The sequence below is a fragment of the Marmota marmota genome, unplaced genomic scaffold (assembly GCF_001458135.2).
Source record: "Marmota marmota marmota unplaced genomic scaffold, marMar, whole genome shotgun sequence".
Lineage (NCBI taxonomy): Eukaryota > Metazoa > Chordata > Mammalia > Rodentia > Sciuridae > Marmota > Marmota marmota.
Window position 1 is genome coordinate 17,263,592 of NW_026000019.1, and position 23,601 is coordinate 17,287,192.

General features: G+C 47.6%; 1 protein-coding gene across 3 annotated transcripts in view; it reads left to right on the forward strand.

The window, feature by feature from the left end:
* The window catches only part of Tnr (tenascin R), a 430,671-nt gene that overhangs the window by 341,620 nt on the left and 65,450 nt on the right, over window positions 1-23,601 (forward strand). For 2 of the 3 annotated variants that reach the window (XM_048809995.1, XM_015492060.2), the window contains exons 4-7: window positions 9,393-9,951; window positions 12,246-12,722; window positions 18,865-19,128; window positions 21,409-21,524. In XM_048809995.1, the coding sequence (XP_048665952.1) occupies window positions 9,453-9,951; window positions 12,246-12,722; window positions 18,865-19,128; window positions 21,409-21,524 (1,356 nt within the window). In that variant the 5' untranslated portion in view covers window positions 9,393-9,452. Of the gene's footprint in view, window positions 1-9,392; window positions 9,952-12,245; window positions 12,723-18,864; window positions 19,129-21,408; window positions 21,525-23,601 lie in introns of those variants that run through there. The other variant, XM_048809996.1, reaches the window with a different exon arrangement.

Below are 23,601 nucleotides of genomic sequence, written 5' to 3' on the forward strand. Positions count from 1 at the left end.
ATCCATCCCTATATTCACACTTATAACTATTAGAAGTTCTAAGCCCATGTTTTATAAGTCAGCATGGCTCCGGGTGGGTCCCTAAGACGCCCTGGTTCATAGATAGCAAGCTCGGGGAGCACTGCTAATGTGACCAGCCCCTTATCTAATGGGCACACACAGACATGCAATGTATTATTTTCATTATCTAGTTTTTATAGACTTTAAACTTTCATGAAGGCTGAAGATAGCCCTAACAGAGGCCAGTCTGTAAGTCTTGAGTTTGTCATTGGGGCTCAGTTATCTCTTCTTGCACTGTACCTTTGCCCTCTCTCACCATCCACTATCCACAACTCTATCCACCTTCCTGTACCATCACTCTGCTGGACTCTGACACCACCTCTTCAGGAGACCTTCTCTGGTCACTTCTCCCACACCTTTAGAGTGCCTAACTAAACTTTCAGTGAGTGCTCTTCAGTTTAATACATAAAAATGGACCGTCTGGCCTTGGCCTTCTGATTCACATGTATTAGTCTAGTCATCTCCACTAGATTATAAGTCCCAGGAGGACAGAGACCACTCTTTATATCCAGATCTAATATTTCAGCCTGTTCTAAAGGGTCTCTTAGGCAGGAAATAGAAACCATCCATTTGGGCTGCAGTCTGGCTGGCAATCTTTCTTGCAGAGAAACTTTCTTTGCGGTTTATTAAATGTAAAGAAGGAAAGATGAAAGGTGAAATGACTCTTCAAGAAGAATAATTGAACAGCAAATGGTGACATGCTGTTCTCCAAGCTCAAGAAACACAGATGATAAATAGACTCTAATGACAGCAAAAGGTCAGACTTTTGGAACAATTTTTGACCAAAATGGTGGAGATTAATTAGGAATCTATTATTTATGTCCTACCTCCTTCCACAGGATAGAGGCAGCAGATGGCAGGGAGAATGTGGCATCCTCTGAGTTAAAGAGTCGGAGATATGACTGGGGACCCAGCTTGGTTCTCACTTACTGAGTGTAATTGGGCAAAGCATCCCCCATACTCTAAGCCTCATCTACAAAGTGGAATAATCCCATTCACTGTTGTGAGCATTAAATGGGGCCATATATGTGTGTAACTGTCAAATGCTCCACTGACATTGAGAATTCTCTGGAGTCTATAAAATTGGATCAGTTCTCACCTAAATGGGATTTCTACTTACCAAAAAGCGTGGGGAAACTTAGATCATACATCATAATGTTTTGGAGGTAAAATTATCAGCCATAACTGCCCAAAAAGAAATAGGCATTCCTCAGCAGTCAAGTTCACGGATCCTTGCTGGTGGCATTGTACAGTGAGGATTTGAACCTGGGTGACCTCACATGCACTTCCCATCATGAGATTTTTATGACTCACTGTGTCATTCCCTTGACTGATATTTAAGACCCTATTTTTCAGATGAGAGGTCAGGTCAATTAGAGCTCCCCAGAGAGTACAAGACAGAGCCAGAGGACAAGGCCAGCAGCCAGGTCCGCATCCCTCGGTGGCTTCTCTAATCCACACTGACACGAAGCCACATCGCCTCACCACTTGCATAAACAATGCACACAGACCCATCAGGTTCCGGACCAGAGGCCTTCCTGCAGATGCCCACAGGGAAGGGTTTGTGGGGCCCAGCAGCCAGGCCTGGTGGGAGGGGGTAACCCGCCCCACCCTGCGTCCTTGCTGTCAGCTCTGGGCCAGCCGTGGAGTCCTGTCTGCTGGGAGTTTTCTGCCCTCAGGTTCTTTTCAGAAATCTGACAGGTCCAATAAAGGCCCGGTGCTGATGGAGACGCCGGCTCTGCCTTCTCCCTGCGGCCCAGCACTGCCTCGGTTGACACAATGGGGCCGGCCATAATCACGTTACACCCCCGTCTCTCATAATTACCCTCTTTCTCCAAGTGACAGAGCATCCCAATGGCAGGGAGGGAACTATTTTTAAACTAATTCTAACTTTAAAAAAAAGCCTACAGAAAAATGTCTCCCGATATGGTTCTGGCTGATAAATCACCACTAGAGACTGAGTGGGGACGACGGATGGCAGAAGCTAGAAAGGCCCAACAGAGCGCTGGCCACACCGCCCCCCAGGGTTCACCTCCCCTATCCTGTCTGATAACCCACATACTCATCTGTCCCCATTTTTCCCTGGAGGTCCCTCTGCCCCATGTTTGTCTCTTTCCTCCTCTGACTCTGGGAAAAAATTAAAGAACTTAAAGAACGTGAGAGAGACCAGAGGCCTGGGGTCAAGGGTGTGCCTCTGGCTGCCCTCTCTCCCTCCTCCCCCTCCCTCCTTGCCAGTGCCCTGGCCTGAGAGGGTCTACTGCCCTCCCTCTGTCTGTGAAAGGTGACGTCACAGAAGGCTTCTCTCTAACCTTTGAAGCTCTCAGTGTGAGGCAGTAAAGGCAGAGGGGTTCCAGTGGGGGAGGGAAGGAAAAGGAAAGCCTTGCTGGGGTGACCCCTCCCCCTCCCCAGGGCCTCCCTAGAAAGGAGTGAACACCTCATTAGCTCCACACTGAATCAGCTGATCCTGTTATCCACCTCTTACAAATTGCCCAGAGACACCTCTGGCCCTGGCCATGATAATTATATTGATAAGGAAGCTGGAGTGAGGACATGGATCAATGGAACCGCACAGATTTCTGGAGTATCTGTCCATCCAATCACCGCAACTCTGTGGCCCTCTCCCTGGTAGGGTCGTTGGCTATCTGTCTTGCTCCCGACTCTCGGGGCGTCATTGAACCTGGGTCTGTTATCTCGCCCTCAGGTTCGTGTCTGCTCCCTACCTGGAGAACACTCCCTGGTTTCTGTTGCCAGCCCAGCGCATGTCCAGAGCTCCTACTTCATCTTCTCTTTCCTTCCTCCTCTGATTTTTCCCTCCTCTCCCCCGTCTTAGCTTGAGCTGCTGAAATAAAATATCATACGCCTGGCTGTTCATAAACAACAAAAATTTATTTCTTACCATTTTGGAGTCTGGGAAGTTCATTCTCATAGCATTGATAAAATGCAGGCTCTGATGAGGTCCTGCTCTCTGGTTCTTGGTACCCTCTAGCTGCGGGCACACACTGACAGGAGCAAAGGCTCTCTCTAGGGACTCTTTTATGAGGCCCTTATCCTATTCATGAGAATGCCCAGTGTCCTAGTCGCCTCCCAAAGTCTTCACCTCCTAACACCATCACCTTGGAGGTAGAGATTTCAACACGGCAGATTAGCGGGGGACACACACCATCTATCCAGGCACCCCCTTCTCCCACCACTTTATATTCTTGGTCCATTTTGCTTCTTGTCCTGCAGTCTGATTAGTCCTGTGGAATGACAAGTCTGATGGATATGAAGACAGTATTGGGAGGAAAGGAGCTTCTGAGTTGCTTTTGGATTCAGAGGTTTGCATCTGGCTTCAGCGGGCACCCGCCACCTTGCACCAAAGACAGTGTGGACACACATCTAACGCAGCCCTCCCAGGAACTCTGCAGCCTGAGGCCAGGTCTCTCTGGGAGAATTTGCAAAAAAATCTGCCCACCACCCTCACTGAAAATGCAAAACCAAACGACTTCAGCAGAGCAGTCAGTAGTCTTTGCAACAGCAGAGAACTAGGAGGCAGAGGGAGAGAATGAAGGCACATTTGTCAAGTAGACGTTTAGTGAGCCTCAGTTTCCCTCCCTCCTGCTTCAGTGGCTTAAGCTGGAGCATGCATCCGCTCACCCACCCTCTTTCTCTGCCTTCCTTAGAGACAGGCAGAGGTGGGGGCTGCAGGGAGCCAGGACTGGGGCTGAGATGAGTGAGACACCCCCCACCCAGGGAGCTCAGAGAAGCAGAGGGAGCCCCTGCCAGGCCCTGGCTTTCAGTAACTGCTGGCTCCGTAGAGAACTTCCTGGCAAATGATAAGTTTAAAAAGATGTCTCCCAGCTCCTCTAAGACCGAGGTTTACTATTTTAAAATGGCTCCTGAGTCTTGGGACAGAGAGAGGCTGTGCATTTATAAATCAAAAGCCATCAGACAAGCCTTCTCTCAAGGGGGGGAGACTGAAGCAATTTCTGGGGAAATAGCCTGGATTCGTGGAGAAAACATTAAGCTAAAAGTCATCGCTGTCAGGAAACCCTAAATCTGAACCCCGGAGAGGAGGACGTTGAACTGTCAGAGTGTTGATGCTCAGTCTTTCCTGGGGACGGTGTGCGGCCACTAATTAAACCTGGCTGGGAAACGGCAGTGGGGAGCACTCACTGGCCAGCAAGATCCTGCTCAGTCCTGCTCCGCTGCTCATTAACTGTGCAATCTCGGTCAAGTTCCTTGGCCTTTCCTGAAGCTCATTTTCCTCATCTTAAATAAAGGACATAGAAAGATAACCTACCACCATTGCAAATTGCCACAGGGCCCTACGTCCCACTGATTGTCCATGGCTGGTTCGACTGCCTAACGTCCCCTTCTGGTTGCTTGATGCCCCATTTCGACTGGTTGTTGCCCAAGTCATCCCAGAGCCATCAATATCCAGAGTCACAAATATCATTCCTCCCTACACTAAAGGGTTACTGCAAGGAATGACGCAAAGCAACTCAAAGAACAGCTTAGTTTGGTCCAGTTACTATTGGTATTAGTTTGGGGCTGAATCATGCATCTGAGCTGTAGCTGGGTTGAAGTCCTGGCTCCTAAGACCTCTTCAGATTGGAGTAGGTGGAGCCCTAATGCAGTATGGCCAGTGAGCTTCTGAGAAGATGGCCGTGTGAGGATACAAAGAGAACAAACGGAACACAGAGAGAAGGCTGCGCCATCCACCAGGCGAGAATCACCCAGGGCTCCCGGGCATCCTCAGAAACTAGAAAAGAGGCAGGAATAGAGTCTCCCTCGGAGCCTTCTGAGAGAACTGACCTGCCAACACCTGGATCATGCACTTCCAGGCCTCCAGCACCGTGAGAGGAGAAAGCTTTGTTGTTTGGGGCTGCCTGTCTGTGATGATTTGTGATGGCAGCCCTAGAAATCAATACAACCTTGTAGTGGGTAGATTCCTAAAAGTCCACCAAGACTGTGAATTTATAAAGTATCAGCAAAGAAAAGACTGTAACATTCATTTTAGTCCCATTTAGTCTCCTCTAATGCTTGAAAATCCCCTTCAGCATTCTTACCAAGTAGTGTTTCTGCTTGTGCTTGAACAGGTCCAGTGACCAGGAGCTCACTGCCCATCGTGACACCAGCAGTGCTCACTGCCAGGAAAGATAGTCTTTATGGTGGACCAAAATCTCTTCCCATGTACATTTTTCCCCAACTGATGGAAACTACCTCCCGGGGCCCTTTTGCTGTGTAAATGTCCAGTCCCTTACATTTCACAGCCCTTCAGATATTGTGTTCTTCCTCACATCAGAGTTTTTGCAAATGCAATTTCTCCCATATGGAATGAACTTCTGTCTTTACTACAGAGGAATTCCTGAAGGGCCATTTCAGTGTTTATCTTCTGATAGAAGGGGTTATGCTGTGGGGGAATGAGGAGAGGAAGCAATCTCAAAAATCTGTGCTTCAAAAACCAGAGGGTTATTTCTCTCCTACACTGCACATTCACCGTGACTCAGCAGAACTCTGTTCACTGTAGTCCTCTGGGGACCCAGACTGCCAGAGCAGCCACCATCTTGAACACGGAGTCACCATGGAGAAAGAACTGGATGACATCCCCTAAGCAACTGAAGGCATCAGCCCAGAAGTGACACATGTCACTGCCTTTCACAACCGGCTGGCTGAACTAGTGACATGGCCTCACCTAACCAAAAAGGAGTTGGAAAATGTGGTCTTACCGTGTGCCTGAAAGCCGGGCCAGAAATACTTGACAGACAGCACTGATGTCTCTGTGTCACCTTCTCTGCTGCCTGGTAGGACGGCTTGTTTTACCTCCCGGCCGCCCTAGGCATCTCCAGCACTTAGTACTCACGGTCATTATGTTTACTTACATTGCATTGTCATTATGTTTACTTACATTTTTATCTCTTCCTTGAGACCATACATCTCTCGAGGACTGTAAGGAGGTCATAATAAGTGTTTGAGTGTGTGGATGCGTTTGAGAATATACACAACATATATCCACGGTGAAAGTCAAAGTCCTTTTGGTGGCTTAGGGGGCCATTCATGATCTAGACCCCACTACCCTTCTAACCTCATCTCCCCACATCAGCTCCTCACCTGGCCCCAGATATGCCATCACTCCACCTCACCTGTCTCTCGCCACTCCTCATGGCTGGGATGCACAGCCCCTGTCATTTGCTCCGCCCGCTACCCGGCTTCTGATGGATCTCTATCGAGGCTTCTCCAGCCCCCTCTCTAAAGAATCACCTGACCCTACCTGTTAACTCCCAGGCTGGCTCACTTATCTTTTATTCTTTTCCACAGCACTTACCCCTTTGTGATGCAAACCTACCCAAGTATTAAATAGCATGTATACCCATGTATTGAATAGCATAAACATACAATGTGTTATGGTATCTATAATACACGTAATTGTTTTTGGTACTTGTTTTCTGTCCCCACCATCCCACACACTCTTGAATGTAACTTCCATGAACAAAGGGCTGGGATAGTATATACTTTTTAATAAAAAAAAAAGGTTTATTAATGAATAAGTGATTTAGAAATGAATGACCTCCTCTCATATGACACAGTTTTGAGCCCTTTTAACACCTTAGCCGCCCAGATGTGTGTGACTGATGATCAGTGTAGTACATAGCAGAGCATTTTATTCTGCATTTCAATTAATAAAGCCTATGTTTCAATAAGAATTTGGAGGTTACTCCTGACTGACTCATAGCAAGTTTAGTTATTGAATGTTTTTCCCCATATAACACTGTGCCTTCCCCTCTCTGTATAATCTTGTTGCTGTTGTTTGGGATCAAAGTGTAGGACTTAACATTTTTTCCCTCTTGATTTGCCTGTCACTTGTCTTCCTTTTCATTTATAATGTTATTATTTATTTATTGAGTTATCAACTATGTGCAGAAATCTGCACTAAGTACTACAGAGTATTGTGTGATAATTCCCACAAGAAAAAAAGTTGTTCAGTAATATCAACATGGATCAGAAAAACAAACTTTAATCCAATAGGAGAGACAGCAAGGCCCCTTCCATGTGTAAATGACAGAGGGCAGAGCCGTTCCTGGAAAGGTTCAATAACAGGAGGGCAGAAGTGACTCTCTGGGGATGTAATGCCTGAACATGGGGAATCAGGAAGGCAGGTAGAGCCGGGATGGGAGGGGGGCGTGGGAGAGCTTGTAGTTATAAGGGCAGTTGGTTCAGATGTGACCCTCCACCTGTCCCCAAGGTAGAGTTACCTCACCTGAATTTGAAGGAGGCTCTCCATCTCCCACAACCCTCGGGACCTCACCAGTGTTTCCACAGCGTTATGCTAAGGAGCAGTCTTTTCTGATGTCCCCCAATAGATAGGACATTTCATATATTCCAGCAGTTTCAGGGCAGTTCTTGAAAAAGAGAAAAATCAGAAAAAAATTATTCTACCTATCTGCAAACCATATTTATTTTAGTTAATAAGAATTATACAGATAAAACTCAGTCGTCACTCCTACTCCTTAAGGTAGGTATGATTATTATCTCTATATATGAGAAACTGAGGCAGAGAGAGGGTAAGTGATCTCCTCACAGCTATAAAGTGAAGGGACTGAGGCCCGAGCCTGGGCAGCTGGCTCGGGAGCCCGTGGTCTCCACGGTTCTGGTCTTCTGCTTCCTCTCCATATTGGAAACAGAGATGGGCCACAGTCCAACATACAACCTACAGGCTGAGTCAGAAGAGAGGGTTTCTGTGGTTGTCAATGATACATGTTGCTCCTAGTTCAACCAACCCTCAGACGTTGTTCAGAGTGGAAACTGAAGAGAATAGCGCGTGACTGGGGTTAACCGGGAGGGATCAAATGGATTGGAGAAGGAGCCAACCTTCTGCCCACTGAGCACTTGCTCACTAATTCATCTATTTGTTCAGCCTTTCATACAACTGCCCATCCATTCACTCACAACCACACCCTGGGCACTTTCCCTGTCTTGTACACTGTCACATGCTACAGATAAGACTCAGGCTGGTCCCAGCCACTTTGGCAGTCCAGGTGGGGAGATGCAAGCCGAGGAGGCCCACAGTCTTGCACCATCAGTGCTGTTAGAAGGGGACTTGTGGAATAATGGGGGTTAATTCAACCTACACTGGGGGAGCAGAGCAGGGAAGAGATGGAGAAGAATGATTAGTGGAGGAAGGAACACTGAATGAGGCCCAATCAAAATCCAGCATTTCTGGGAAGATTCTACAAGTTCCACCATTTTTTGAGAAAGCTGCTGGAACACAGTAGTTAAGAACACGGGTTTGGTCGTCAGTCTGGTCTGCCTGCAAATCTTAACCTGTCCAGGCAGAAATCACTCCAGTGCAAGATAAGTATATGGTCAAGTGCTGGGGTACGTTGCCCTGAGGGGTGAGTGAGATACACGGCACGGTCTATGCACCATGCGCCTTCCGTGCCCTCTGCTACCTTCTCCTCAGACTCACAGTTACTCTCACTAGGTTCCCAAGTCCTTAATCTTCTTGGTAGCTCTAAACCTTCAGAACGAAAATTTGTAAGTCTCTTTTATTTTTTTTTTTTTTTACATAGGAAATAAAAAGGGAACACAGTTTTTGTAAAATAGGTTTTCATTACCGTGAATTTATTGTACTCCTTGGTTCCCGGTGACTAGGTAACCAACAGAGGAGGTAATTTATTATTTTAGCAATTTCAACAGGACCTTGGAAGAAAGGCACCCTGTGGTCACAGAGCACTGGAACTATACTAATGAGATGATTAAAAGAAAGTTGGGCTCACACGGTCCCAGATAATCACAAATGAACCCAATGGTAATTAACAATTACAATTACCTGGAACTGTATTATTTGCCTGGTTGGTTATACAAAAGTCAACCTGTGCTGAAGAGGTGAGTTTAAAGGAGTTAGTAAGTTCTCTGAAGTGGCTCGTGGGGCCCTTTCCTGATAGGTATCTAGGGAAACTGTAGAAGTACAGGTAAGGCTCCCTGGCCCACTTCTTCTAATTCTCAACCAGAAGGAAAGGAAGGTCTGAGCTCTCCTAAGAGGAACATTGTATCCACAAAGCCCCCGCTCCCAGCCTGCGTGTGTCTTCTAGGAGAAACTTTCCTGCCATGGGGGCCAGAGTCCTTAAGTTCTAGGCCAGAACAGTCTTATGCAAAAGCAGTATCCATTTTCAGAGATCCAGTCCTCCAAGAACAAAGCCCTGGACTCTCTGGCTTGGGCATCCACTGTCCCTCCTCAGTGCCTGCCAGAATCTTTGTCTGCCCCTACTTCAGCTTGGTAGGACTAGGGAGAGTGGTGGCACCAAGGCGCAGGTCTCAGAGGTTGCATTGGCCCTTGGATTCTCTTGCAGATTCCCACAACTCCATGCCGTGTGCTGAAGGCTGGTCTTGAACGAGCTCTGGCTGAGAGAATGGGGGCAGATGGGGAAACAGTGGTCCTGAAGAATATGCTGATCGGTGTCAACCTGATCCTTCTGGGCTCCATGCTCCAGCCCTCAGAGTGTCAGCTGGAGGTGACCACGGAAAGAGTCCAGAGGCAGGCAGTGGAGGACGAAGGAGGCATGGGCAACTACAGCACATCCAGCAAAGAGCAGCCCATGATCTTCAACCACGTGTACAACATTAACGTACCCCTGGACAGCCTCTGCTCCTCGGGGTTAGAGGCCTCGGCCGAGCAGGAGGTGAGCGCGGAAGAGGAGACTCTGGCAGAGTACACAGGGCAGAGCTCAGAGCACGAGAGCCAGGTCACCTTCACCCACAGGATCAACCTCCCCAAAAAGGCCTGCCCGTGTGCCGGCTCCGCCCAGGTGCTGCAGGAGCTGCTGAGCCGGATCGAGATGCTGGAGAGGGAGGTGTCAGTGCTGCGGGACCAGTGTGCCACCAACTGCTGCCAAGAAAGCGCGGCCACAGGTAGAGTCTGGGCCGGGAGGGGGGGGGGATGAGAGGGAGGTTAAGTAAGGGAGCAAACTCTGCCTCTTAAAAAAGGACCCTCCTCCACGGCCCAGGCCTGCCGAGGCTGTGAGACCGAAACGCGGCCATCCCCAGGGATTCAGCTCAGGGATTCTGGACACTGCTCAGCCAGTTTGAAATACATTACCCTGATTTGGGGGGAGATGAGTCAGGTAATGGTACAACGGCTCAGCACAGCAACTTGGACGGCAAGCAGGGAATTTGATGTCTGTCTTCATTCATCTTTGGTCTTCACAGGCTGCTGAATTGATATCTATTCATGTTCACCTGAGGGACGAGAGAAGGCAGGCGCTGTGTTCACTCAATCGCAGCCTTTCTCCCATCGGAATACATGATAGTCATTAAGGTCTCAGAGGACCTGTCCGCATCTCCTCCAGCAGGATGGGCGCTTTAACTCTGTTCCCTCCACAAATACGCATGCCTGTGCACACACACATGCACACACACTCACACAGCTCATCCCGCCCTTCAAAAGGGCAAATGCTCGGAGGACTTGTGCCTCACTCTGCATGCCTGCTAAGGAGTAGCACTTACGAGTTGTTACCTGCAGCTCTCTGCAAAGCCTGATTAAGTATCCAGAGCCAGCCTCCCTGAATTCAAATCCTACCTGTGCTGCTTCCAGGCTTTCAACCAAAGTAAGTTGCATAGCCTGTGCCTTCCTTTCCACAGCTACAGGGTTATCATCCAAACTAGAACAAGGGGCCATTAAATATCACAGACCGGCTTCTGGTGGGCCCCACGTAAGTGGAGCTATTATCAGCTCAGCCTGCTCAGCTCTGTGCCCATCTGTTCTCACCTCAGGGTACCTTAGACCCAGGCATTTCCCTTCTTTGTTGAGCAGGGGCATCTGTTACCTTATCTTGGGTGCCAGTGCCAGTGTCCACTTCTAGGGCTCCATATCTCAAGGCCTCCTCGGGATGAGAGTGGAGGGCAGTTTTAACAGAGGATGTCCCATAGTCCCCCGGTCACAGCAAGACTGGGGGCAGCTTTTGAGTAATGAAGTATTTCATGGGTTTTCCTCAGCTCCTTCTCCTCTCCCTCACCCACACGAGAGACAAACAGCTGAAGGCTAGAAGGGGGCGCTCCGTGGCTCAGTCCCCTGTTCTTTGGGAGAACTGATGGGTCATTCATCTGTCCAGTGGAGTGCAGAGCAGGGGAATGTCATAGGTTTCCACGGTCTCTTTGCTGCTCAAGAAGCAGTGTGGCTTCTGTAAGTGCTCTTTTTACCAGAATTCCTGGCAGATGGGAAAAATCATACGAGGAAGAGCTGTTGAGCGATGTCAGTGTAGTATCTTTTCAGGCCACAGGGGCTGCATGAAGCAGCAGAGTGAATTTACTAGACTTCACATCCTCAGGGTCAAGTGCAGACAAGGATGCCGAGCAGGTACTTGGCGTGTGTGTGCTTAATGAGTTTGTTTAGACAGATCAATTAACCACTGTAGCTATACCACAGCAAGGGTCAGGAAAGGGATAGGCAAAGAATCCAGAGGATTGCAGCAAAGGGTGAGTGGGGCTGAGGACTCTGGAAGACTTTGAAGCAACCTGGTGCTGAGCTTTGATGAATGAACTGTCAGTTGATGGCAGGCAGGACGCCTTTCTCTGCCCGCTGACCCAGTGCTCAGCCCACACCCGCTGGCACTCCCCACCAATCCCTTTCAGTCCCCACAGCCAATAACGGAGTGAGCATCTTTGATACAGGACCATCCTGAATCTGTTGGAACCCCTGGACCTGCCCAAAGAGAGAATGAGAGGCCTGAAATGTACTGCCCTTGGGGACAGCCCCCAACCTTCTCTGCAGTGTGACACTGCAGGGTTGAACCCAAGTCAGTCTCCCTGAGACATTGCTTGATAGCTTGCATGCCCTCCCTTCTGATCTGCCCCTCTCCCCTACCAGGTTTTTCCACTATGTACTTTCCAATAAGTGACCTTTACATGAATCTCCACCTAAAGTCCACTTCTAATGAAATGACCCCAATCTGAGGCACCCTGAAGATGAGCTCCAGGGGAAGGATCAGATCTCCTTCATCCTGGCCCCCAGCACCGTGCTAGGAACAGGCACCATAACACCTGAAAATAGTGATTAAATTGATAGTGTGCCAAACTATGTGGAGCTTAACTCTTAGCAACACAAATCTGATCAGAGATCACTAGAGGTCTCTGCCTATCTCCCCCCGACACACACCATTTATAGGAGAGGCCGCTGCTGCCCTTGACCTTCTCCTTGACCATTCCAGGACAACTGGACTACATCCCTCACTGCAGCGGCCACGGCAACTTTAGCCTGGAGTCCTGTGGCTGCATCTGCAACGAAGGCTGGTTTGGCAAGAACTGCTCAGAGCCCTACTGCCCGCTGGGCTGCTCCAGTCGGGGCGTGTGCGTGGACGGCCAGTGCATCTGTGACAGCGAATACAGTGGGGACGACTGCTCTGAGCTCCGGTGCCCCACGGACTGCAGCTCCCGGGGGCTGTGCGTGGACGGGGAGTGCGTCTGTGAAGAGCCCTACATGGGAGAGGACTGCCGGGAGCTGAGGTGCCCCAGCGACTGCTCAGGGAAGGGGACCTGTGCCAACGGCACCTGTTTATGCCAGGAGGGCTACGTCGGCGAGGACTGCGGCCAGTGGCGGTGTCTGAATGCCTGCAGCGGGCGAGGACACTGCCAGGAGGGGCTCTGCGTCTGTGAAGAGGGCTACCAGGGCCCTGACTGCTCGGCAGGTAGGAAGGGGAGCTGGGCGGGAGGCTGGGCATGGCTGGTCCAGCACACTAACTGGACACCTCCGGGGAGATTGGAAACAGGTGCGGGAGGGAAGGTGAATTTTAGGTAAGGTCATTCTCGGTTGGGTTGTAGTCATTTGCTTTCCAAGACAGCTGATTTTTCGAGTCAATAACAGTTGGTGAGGCAGATTAAAAGAGGGCTTAGGAAAGGTCAAGTTCAGGCTGAGAGGCAGATCTTTACCCCTGACTCTAACAAAGGCAACTTACTAACAGTGATGACACCCCACTGTCCCTGCAGTGCCGGGCGCGGGGCTGCGGGTGTGTTTTCTATCACTGATTACAGGAACCCACAGGCTGTTGAATTATAAAGAGAAGAGGCTTATTTGGGCTCCCAGTTCTGGAGGCCCAAGGTCAAGGGGCCACATCGAGTGAGGGCCTTCCTGCTGGTAGAGTCTAGGAGCATGCAGGGTGTCACCTGGCAAGAGACAGAGAGCGCACGTGTGTCTCTTCTCACAAAGCCACCAGGATTCAGTCCTGGGGCTCCACTGTGATGGCCTTATCTACCCTCACCACCCCCCATAACCTCCACCTCTGGACACCACAGTCAGATGGCTTCCACTTTCTTCAATTATAATGAGGACAAATTCCACCTGGGGGGCCCTTGGGGGGCACAACCAGACCACACCCAAATCACAGCAGATGAGCAAGCACCTGCTCTCCCGCGGCTACCAGGCCTGATGCCATGGTCCCAGGCTGCCTCCTTTTACAGAGCTCCTCAGGGGGCGGGAGCCAGTCTATGGGGATCTCCGCTCACCTTGGAGCTTGCAGATGGCGAGGGTTATTGATTCATGAAATGACCGAGGGCCTACAAGCAGAAAAGTGCAGGCAAGAAATCAAACGTAAATAGGAAAAAAAAATACTACATTCATCAAGCAACAGCGACATTCCGATGATTAGTACAGAATATTAAAAGGAGGGGGCTCATTTTGTTGCCGATGACTACAGCACAAATCTCACCCCAAATATGATCCATACCTTAGAGACTGACAGGGGGGCATCTGAAAATGGAGCTCTCAATCCAACAGTGAGAATTATATTAATATCTCATTAGGGTTGATTTTTTAAAAATATATTTTGCCCCCAAACTTGTTATTTTCATTGTCTCCCTTTTGTTCATCCTCCTCTGATTAATCAGTGAGTATTGCTGAGACATGTATTTGTGCTTTAAACAGCACAGATTAGTAATTGATCCTGTCCATTCAAAGCTCAGGATGCCCACTGGGAAATTTTAAAAGCAGAAATAACAACAAACATTTTCCAACTTTCTGGTTGAGCAATTCCAGGAGTTTTCTAAAGGAGAAATCCTGGGAAACTGGCTATACCAGCCTCCTGCTCCTCAGTATCTTCAATGACACTCCGCTCTGTGGCAGACCAACTTCCCACCATGGGACTTCAAGTTACATTTTTTTGCAAGATCAATGGCAATGATGAAAGATTAAAAAAAAAAAAAAGATAATCTACTGCCTAGGAGAATTTTTTTATACATTAAGTTTTTTCTGATTTTACTTATTTCATTTAGTCTCTCAATTTTGGAATGTCTCTCTACAAATATGGTCATCGTATGTATCAATTGTTCCAAAGCAAAATTCAGACAGAAGTTAAGCCTCATTGTTTCTGAATCCAAAGTCACCAGGCAGTTTCTGGACAGCAAGGATAAAGCATAACTTAGTTTCCACCCAGGGGATGAGGTTCTGCTAAGCCCCACCTGGAGGTTACTCTGGGTCAGTTTTGGCCATTGCTGTGTTGAGGGTATTCTATCCCAAACACAACTCGTAATAGACTCAGTGTTTGTATGTCTGCCCTTGCCCTCATGTTCTTGACCTGTCTTTCTACAGGGATGGGTCCATTCACAGACAAAAGCTTGATCTGATCCAGGGTCCAAAACGCATTGGAGATGAGCCCTCCTGGTCACCTCCGGGAAGACTCAGTAACTGTCAGGATTCCTATGACTTGGTTGAGTCCAAACCATACACACACATTACCTCTATGCTGCTTTAAGACTTCTGTAGGCCCAGATAAATCACTTAACAGGTTCCCAAAACATGTGAGGAAGGACAGTTGCATAATCTCCATCTGTTTCTATAGCAACCCTGGAACCACCTCTCATTGCATGAGGTACTACTCTTAAAGCTTGCCTTTAAAACCAAATGCCACAGGTCTCTGCCAGAGAGGAATCTAGGTCATTCCTCAAGGGCTCCTTGGCTTGCTGTTTGTGAAAAGGCTGTCGGAGGGGGGGCTCTTTATCCCCTGCTTGACATTTCTGGCCAGGTGCACACACAACAGCAGTACCGCTCCTACCGCCCCGAGGAGCACAGAGGAGAGAGAGAAGGGTTGGGAAGGTGGGAAATGAAGAGTCTCAGGCTACACTCCCTCGGAGGTCACCATTTTCTCTTTGGCGAGGGCATGGAGAAGAGCTGTCCATTGTGTGGATTTCATTCTGAGGCTGCTTGGGTCCCCAGAGCTGGAACACAACTGAATATTGGCAGCAAGGCCACTGCGTTTGACTCCTCAGCTTGATTTTTGCTCAGGGTGCACCATGGGACAGAATCTCAAGCTCTGCCTCTATTCTCTGCACATGTGTAGATAATAGAACAAACAATTCATGAATATGAGCACTTAAGACTTGCCTTACATAGAAGCTACTCCTGGCTTCTCATTTGACAGATTTCAAAGAGTTGTCCAGAGAGAGAGAGAGAGACTTTCCCAGAGCCTGACAGCTCATTAATGGCAGAATAAGAATGAGAACCCAGCCCTCTTTAATCTTCTCTGAACTGCTAAGTAGACAGAGTTGAGACATGTTCATTGTAAAGCCACAGCCACAAAGAAGTGACCTTTCAATATAAAAGCTGAGCCCTTTTAAATGTTTAGAAATCAAGGTATTAGAGAGATGGGGTGAAGAAGTACCTGGGACCATGCGTCTGCATCTTCCCCCAGTGATGGCAGCCAGAGCAGAAGCTAGCTGGTGAGCTGTCCTGATCTCCCTAGGAGCCAGCGCGAAGCAGGGAGCAGGCTCTTGAAATAATCCAGAAAGCTGTTCCCCAGACTTCAGTCGGGCCTGCAGAGATTTGTCAACATCAGCCCCTGCCTCTGTCAGGACTGCAGCCAGCCCTACCTTTGGCACCTGAAACCCCTTGCGTTTTAGAGCAAGACACAACGTGGACTGGTTCCAGCTGCTCTCACCACCTAAGTGCAAAAGTGACGTGAGGTTGAAAAAAGTAAGCAGCGTGGGCGCTGTGCAGATAATCACCACTTCTTTCTTTTTAGCAGCCTGCTCTTCCCTAAATTTCAAAGTTGGAACTCCAAAGAAAGTAAGACTGAGAATGCCTTTTCCCCACCACAAATGCATCAACTCAAGGCTTGAGTCTCCGTTATAATTTGTTTTGTAACTCCACATTGTCTTGCTTAGTAACGACTACTGGCTCCCAAAGTGCACAGCTGCTGCTCACTTACAGGGCAAGTAGTGATGCTGTCCCCCACTGAGCCACGGCTCAAAGAAGTACTCTACCCTGAATGACACCCCTTGCTCTTCCTCCATGGGAAGTGAAGGAAGTGTATTCCCCCAGGCTCAGGCCTCAGGCTAAGCGGCTGAGATAAATCTTCTGCCCCTCTTGTTCACTTAACAATTCTAAAACAATCTGCTCAGATCACCCTTCACCGTCATGCTTAGCTTTATTTTCTAGAAGAGAGAACCAGAAAGGAATACACTGACTTGTCCCATAGGCCCTAAGAGTTGTTGGTGACTTGAAATTTGGAATGGCCTTTTTTTTTTTTTTTTTTGTCCCTATGGCAGAAAATGTCCTGCAAAAGAAATTTGGGAACAGCATGCTGAATCACAAGAGACACACTCCAAAAAACTTTTTAAAAAGGGGTTTTCTTAGCTCCAGGATGAGCACTATTCTGGAGAGCACATCCTACACGACTGTCTGGATTGCTTCTCATGTAGTTCTACTTGGAGGGATGGTGCATGGAGAACAATCCACATTCTACTCCTTAAATCATGGGAGAAAGAGCTCTAACCATAGAAGATTCAGGCTGAACAATCAGTTCTGCTACATATAGCCCAACTCCTGATTTGACATAGGCCTTGACCTGGGCCTTAGATTTCTCTTTTGTAAAGTTAAAATAGTTTTAGCTCCTTGAACTACCTTACAGGCTGCTGTCAAAGGATTTTTTAAATAGTTAGATGGTGTGTGGGGCATGTTTTCTAGGTTGTGAAATGCCATGTACATGTAAACTGGAATTGCATTTGGGCTCAGAGGTTCTAGAGTCATTCTGGCTGGGTTCTAATCTTAGCTTCTGTGTCTGTCCCCTGTGTGGCCCGGTTTCCTCCTCTATAATATAGGAGTAATAATAACACCTACTCCGTGGTGTTGGTAAGAGGTCAAATGAGATAATCCATGTTGGAGCAGTGAGCACTGTGCCTGGTGTGTAATAAATTCTCAGTGTGATGGTGCCGAATACTGACAGGTTCTCATCAGTCCTTCCCTGGGCCCAGGAGCCATTCCATACAGGCTGCCCTGAACATCTGAGTGAGGTTCACATCTTCACTAATGTCAGAATTAGCAATGATGCAAGTTTATGCAATATCATTGGAAGGTTAAATTGTTTAAACATCGTTTGTACTTCTTCAATTTTGTACATTTTAAAAAATAAATTTTAAATTTTTGTTTTGGTTCTGATAGAGGAAGCTCTGCTCTCTAGATTTTCACAAAATGAATGGTTTTGATCAAATGCAATCAAAGCTAATATCCAGCACTGCAGATAAATGCTGCTAATTTCCCTCCTGTGAGTCTGGGTCAAAGGGCTCCTCACTTCGGCCCTGGCTGAGGAGTTGAGGTTTCACATGTGAGCACAAGGAGGCAGGTATGAAAAGCAGCTGGCCTAGACCTCTGGCTTATAAAGGTGAAAGGTTGAGATTACCCAGAGGAGAAATTCAAAACCAATGGCAATTCTTAAACCAACCAAACCCTCCACTACATATGAATGTATAGGTTAATTATGACCATTTAAGTATTGACCTGATCTTTGATTTAATCTATGAGCAGGTCCAATTACAGAAGCACTGGAGTTATCCTCTAATTAGTCTTAAAGGTTCAATTATTTGATGCCTACACTTCTGGTGAATCTTCACTTCCCAAGGGAATCAGACTTGAAAGGCTCTTTCAATGTGGTTTAACCTTTGGTGACTCTGAGCAGCATTTGAGAAGTCAGACAAGAGAGAAAAGCACAGCTCTCAAGAAGGCTTCTTGATCATCACCTCCAAGGTCAAGGCTAATGAAAATTAGTTTAACATGTTACTCTTCCAAAACTTTCTTTTTTAAAAGGAAAAAAAAAAAAAAAACGCTATGAGAAAGAGCCACTAAATGTCTTTATCAGACCCTAGCGTACAAGGCTTCCTGTCTTGGGGTCATAATTTGTAAGATAACAAGGGATGAAGTCTTTAGCCCCATTTTCACAGTCAGACATTGGCTCTCAGGACAATCTGATGACAGTAACTTAGTAAACTACCAACACTTTTGGCCAGTGGTGTGTTATGAAATATCTAACAACTGGATCTGTGATAAGAAAACCAAAGAAACTGAAGCTCCGCTCTGTCCAGTTTCCATGGTGTAAACACTCCCTGTTTGGCCAACTTCAAACTACCAACATGAGGTCACTCAACCCGGCACTGGAAACGCAATAGACACATCACACAGTATCTCCACCAGAGAGGTAGAACACACAAACGTCACTCAAGGGCCTAGATGATAGGAAGATGTAGTGAAATGACTTGAAAGTGAATACTTACGACCTTTGTTTTTGACGCAATTTGCTTCACTGTAAGTTTTTAAAGTTTCATCTTTCATAATGGTTGTGTCTAACCATCTTGTGAAATTCCTGAACACCACTAACTCATAGCCTCATGGAGGTTGGGATAACTAAGTGCAGAAAGGAGGTGAAGCTGTTACAAATCACTCAGTCCGCTGAGCCTGCAGACCGTGTGGAGATGGCGTGGGGGGTGACAGGCGAGGAAGAGAGTTGAGTCCAGGGTGGGGCAGGCAATCCTCTGAGTTCACGCTGTCTGTGTATTGCCTCCCGGTAGTTGCCCCTCCAGAGGACTTGCGAGTGGCTGGTATCAGCGACAGGTCCATTGAGCTGGAATGGGACGGGCCGATGGCAGTGACGGAATATGTGATCTCTTACCAGCCGACGGCCCGGGGGGGCCTCCAGCTCCAGCAGCGGGTGCCTGGAGATTGGAGTGGTGTCACCATCACGGAGCTGGAGCCAGGTCTCACCTACAACATCAGCGTCTACGCTGTCATTAGCAACATCCCCAGCCTTCCCATCACTGCCAAGGTGGCCACCCGTACGTACCATTCCCCACCTCCTGCTTCATTTTTCTTTTCTCCCACATGAGATCATGGGCATTCATGGTAGTGGTGTCTTTTCTGAATTCTCCAGGGACCCTGCAATCATCTTGAGGGGAAGGGCTTCAGACATGACCCACTTAGAAAAGGGTGTATCTTTAAACAGACACTTCCTATTAAGAGAATGTCCAAATTCAGGCAGCTTCCATAGATTATAAAAACAAAAGAACAAAAAGTACTTAATTATTGAATACTGACTTGTTAGAAGCTAGACTCAACTTGGAAGCCATGTACCCAATGAGACTTAGACAGACCTTGAATACAGTTAGGAGATAGGAAATAGGAAGAACAATAAGCAAGTTGCCAATAGATGTTATGTTCCCGAGGGCAAGTGCATAGCAGAGTGAAAGAAAAACTCCTTGTTTAAAACCACAGCGACAACATCCACTTCTCATACAGAGGTGGCAGCATTTCTTCATGATGTTTAGCAGAACATCTTGGCGTGTGTGTGTTCGTGGTGCTGGGGATCGAACCCAGAGCCTCACACGTGCTAGGCAAGCTCTACCCCTCAGCCACATCCCCAGCCCTTTTCATTTTTATTTTGAAAGTGGGTGTCTCTAAGCTGCCAAGCCTGGCCCAGGACTTTCCATCCTCCTGCCTCAGCATCCCAGGTCGCTGGGATGGCAAGCAGGCGCTACCAGGTTGGATATAACACCGTATCTTAATGGCTCACTTTAGTTGTGAAAGTTAAGGCTCTAGGATGTGAAGTTCCAGAGGGGAAAAAAGGTCAAGGTATAAAGAGTTGGCCCTGAAGGCTTCACAGAAGCCTGAGGACGGGAGCAGAGCTTAGAAAGAGGCAAGGACAGGGACTGGCAGCAGGGCAGGATTGCAGAAGTCGTCTTGCCCCCTTGCTTCTCAGGTGACCCAAGTCCTGGGATAATACTGGACTCTCACAAATGCTGACTCTGTTAATATGCCTATAATTATCTGTTTATATTTGACCTTTCCCCCCAATTCCTCTGGTGCCTGTGAACTAGTTTTAAATATCTGCCGTGATCCGTGGAGGTAGGTCACCATCTGCTGCTTTTCCCACCTTGCTCCAGGATGAGTCACCACCCCCAGTGCCTGGCCGGCTCCCAGGCGTCCCCACTCTGATCCACGTGTACAGGCACTGAGGAGGTTTCCAGCCCCTGTGGTGGTGGTTGTGCCAATTCGGGGCATCCCTGCAGGCACGCTCCCAGGTGACAAGGACAAAATCATGTAAAGGCGCCTGACATGCCTTCAAGTGGGTTCAGAACCAGCCCCGCCTTTCAGCCAGGAAGCTTCCCAATGGGAGAGATGAGAATCTGTCGGTTTTCCAACGGGAATAGCCCAGGAGAGGTGAAGCTAAAATGGGAGCGGAGCCCTGGAGAATTGAGAGAAGTTGTGCTGTCATACTCAGGGCTGGTAACTGGAACTCCATTAGGACGAGCATATTTCACCCCACTGAACCCGTGCATGTGTGTGTGTGTGTGCGGTTGGGGGGAAAGGTTGGGGGGAGAAAGGGAGGAGATTTAGAGAGAGCCAAAAGTTAGACAAGTGAGGCCGAAGGGAGTGAGGGAGAGCAGAATAACGAAGGAGCAGCCAGAGGAAATTTGGAGAAAGTGAAATAAGAGCAAAGCTGGTGTACGCCTTTGTTCTGCTTGTGTACACAAAATGAAAATTCAGACTGCCCTAAATTTAGGGATTTGTGCTCCCTAAAATACTTTGAGTGCACATCAGATGGTCAGGAGAAGAACCCCGGTCTTCCTTCTGAAGCTGGCTTGCTCCACATCTTTAACCAAACCTTCTCTTGCCTCCTTTCCCTGTGAACGAGATGGGAACATTGGGCTTAGCACAATACTGCCTCCCAGGAATCCTGTACAGCTTCCAAAGATAGTGTTCGAGTTCTCTGAAAAAGGCTTTTTATTCCATTCCAAGATTTATCACATTAGTAAGGAAAGGAAAACATGACTTTTATATTTAACATTAACAGTTTCTATTATGTAATAGAAAGCACAAAAAAAAGTTTTGCATTCGTTAAGTGTGTTCCTGTGTTGCACCAACACAGAGCCCCAGAGCCCCAGGGCAGAGCGCCCATCTGCACCAGGACACACTGTGTCTGCCGTAGGATAGGGCGGTCCTGCCACAGGCCACCACACCCATAGCATAGAGGGCATTCACAAGACAAGAGCCAGGCACTGCTCTCTGTCCCTGCCAGGGACAGCCGTGACATTGTCACCCACATTGCTGTGTTCCAGATCTCTCCACTCCTCAAGGGCTGCAATTCAAGACAATTACGGAGACGACCGTGGAGGTGCAGTGGGAGCCCTTCTCGTTCTCCTTCGATGGGTGGGAGATCAGCTTCATCCCAAAGGTAACACCCGCTGCCAGGATGCCTCCCTCTGCTCGTGCCTCACCTGGGGAGCAGGGCAGCAGGGCAGCACTGCCCAGGGTCTCGCTCCAGGCCAGTAGAGACATGAAAGGGCATTAAGTGAGTGCCTGGGCTGCAGAAGGCTCCTTTCACCAAGAGCTGAGGACCATGAGCAGAGCCCCTGGTCTGCACAGGGGGGACCTGGAAAGCAGCTCCAGCGGCAGCTCTTGCTGAGACAGTTTCAGGGTTGGAGAGTCCCATGTTAGCGGTTAGGAAACTGGGCCATCAAAAAGTGGGGGCCAAGTGGAACCAGCTTTGGGTTCCACGGATTCTTTCTGTACAAACAGATGGACTAACTGTCAGCTCGTGTGGGTTGCAACCCCAGAGGTTAGAGGCATCGCAGAAATGCCCTGGTTCTCCCAGTTACTCAGAGTGAAGTTATAACCTATTAATTAGGCAACCTTTTCTTTAAGCAAATTGCATGCTTAGTCTGTGAGTTTAAAAGTACCCTAAGATTCCTCTCTACTAGGTAAAGCAGCTTACTTATTTCTTTTATTAATCCTAAAACTGTTTCCGACTTGCCAGTGACGCCTGCCTAGCTGTCCCTGACCACCACACCTGAGGGGGCAAAGTTCAGCCATATCCCTCCCTTTGTCCCTGTCCTTCTACAGGAAAGAGCACCTTTCAGACTTCTTCAGATTTAATGGCCAATGACACATTTGGGGAGAACTAGACTATGATCTTGCCTTTCTTTTACCACCACATTCTTGACATCGTGGACTGTTGGAGCTACAGAGGATCTTCAAGTTCACAGAGTTAAGACCCCACATTTCACATTTAGTTTAATTTAGTTTAGTGTGTAGAGACGAAGACTCAGAGAACTTAGATGACATAAGATCCCTAATTAGTGCCGGGCTTAAGTCAAAAACTTTAGTCTCAGCTTCCTGCTCCAGGGCTCTGCCCACAAACGCAGATGCCCCCTGTCTTCTGGAGATACAGTCCTATCATGACAAGCCAAATGCTCCTAACAGACATTCTATGCAAATCTATTATTGTACAAATGATCTGAGTTAAAATGGCCAATAATCAATGGAAGGCAACTGAGTTTAAAAGAAAGCTGAAAGAATCATGTTACTCTGCTGCCCAAGCAAGAAAAGAAAATCGTGCCAGATTCTCCTGTTTTACGTACAATATGTGAAACTCTAAATAAAAGAGGGGCTGACCAGGGCATACCAAGATCCAATGCATGGCAGCAGAGAATAACCTCTTGAGCCTCTGTAGGCAGAAGTCACAGGCTGTGGGAAGGTTATCACGTTGATTTACAAAAGTATGGCTGTAAGTGACGTACAGGGAACTCGAGATGACATAAACTAAGATGAAAGAATAAGGAAGAAGGGGAGTGTTTGAAAGGGGGCCCTCTTGTCCCCTCTGTTTCCAAGGTCACACACATGGAAAACCTAATTAATAGTAGGTAGATGATAGATAGATAGATGATAGATGATTGATTGATAGATAGATGATAGATAGATAATAGGTAGATAGATGATAGGTAGATGGTAGATAGATATTAGATTCTGGACCCAACATCATCTAGTTCCTTTTTCATTTCCTTTCCACCTATTTGTCTTCTACCACTCTCCTTTGTATTTTTTGTTTGTTTGTTTGTTTGTTTCGTGTTTCTTTTTTCTTTCTTTCTTTCTTTTTTTTTTTGTACTTCATGATTATGTCTCTGAGTCTTAACTCATCTGGGTGAGGTGGAAACATGACATTGATAGATTTTCACCCTTTGTAGCACCATGAGAAATTCCAGATATAGCCAAATAATAGCCCCAGCTCATTAAAAAATCTGGGAATATCTTAGTTTGAAATATGTTGTGGATATTATAAAAATGTTTACACACAACTGTACTCTTATAAACAGCCAAAGGCAGGCTCGTAACACTAAATGACCAAAAAAAAAAAAAAAAAAATGATGGATGTTACCTGTAACCATTGAACATTTAGTCTTTGGCAAGAGCCAATCTGCATCACCTCATGACTAATTTTTATTGGCAAACTTAAAAAACTCAGGAGAGGCCAA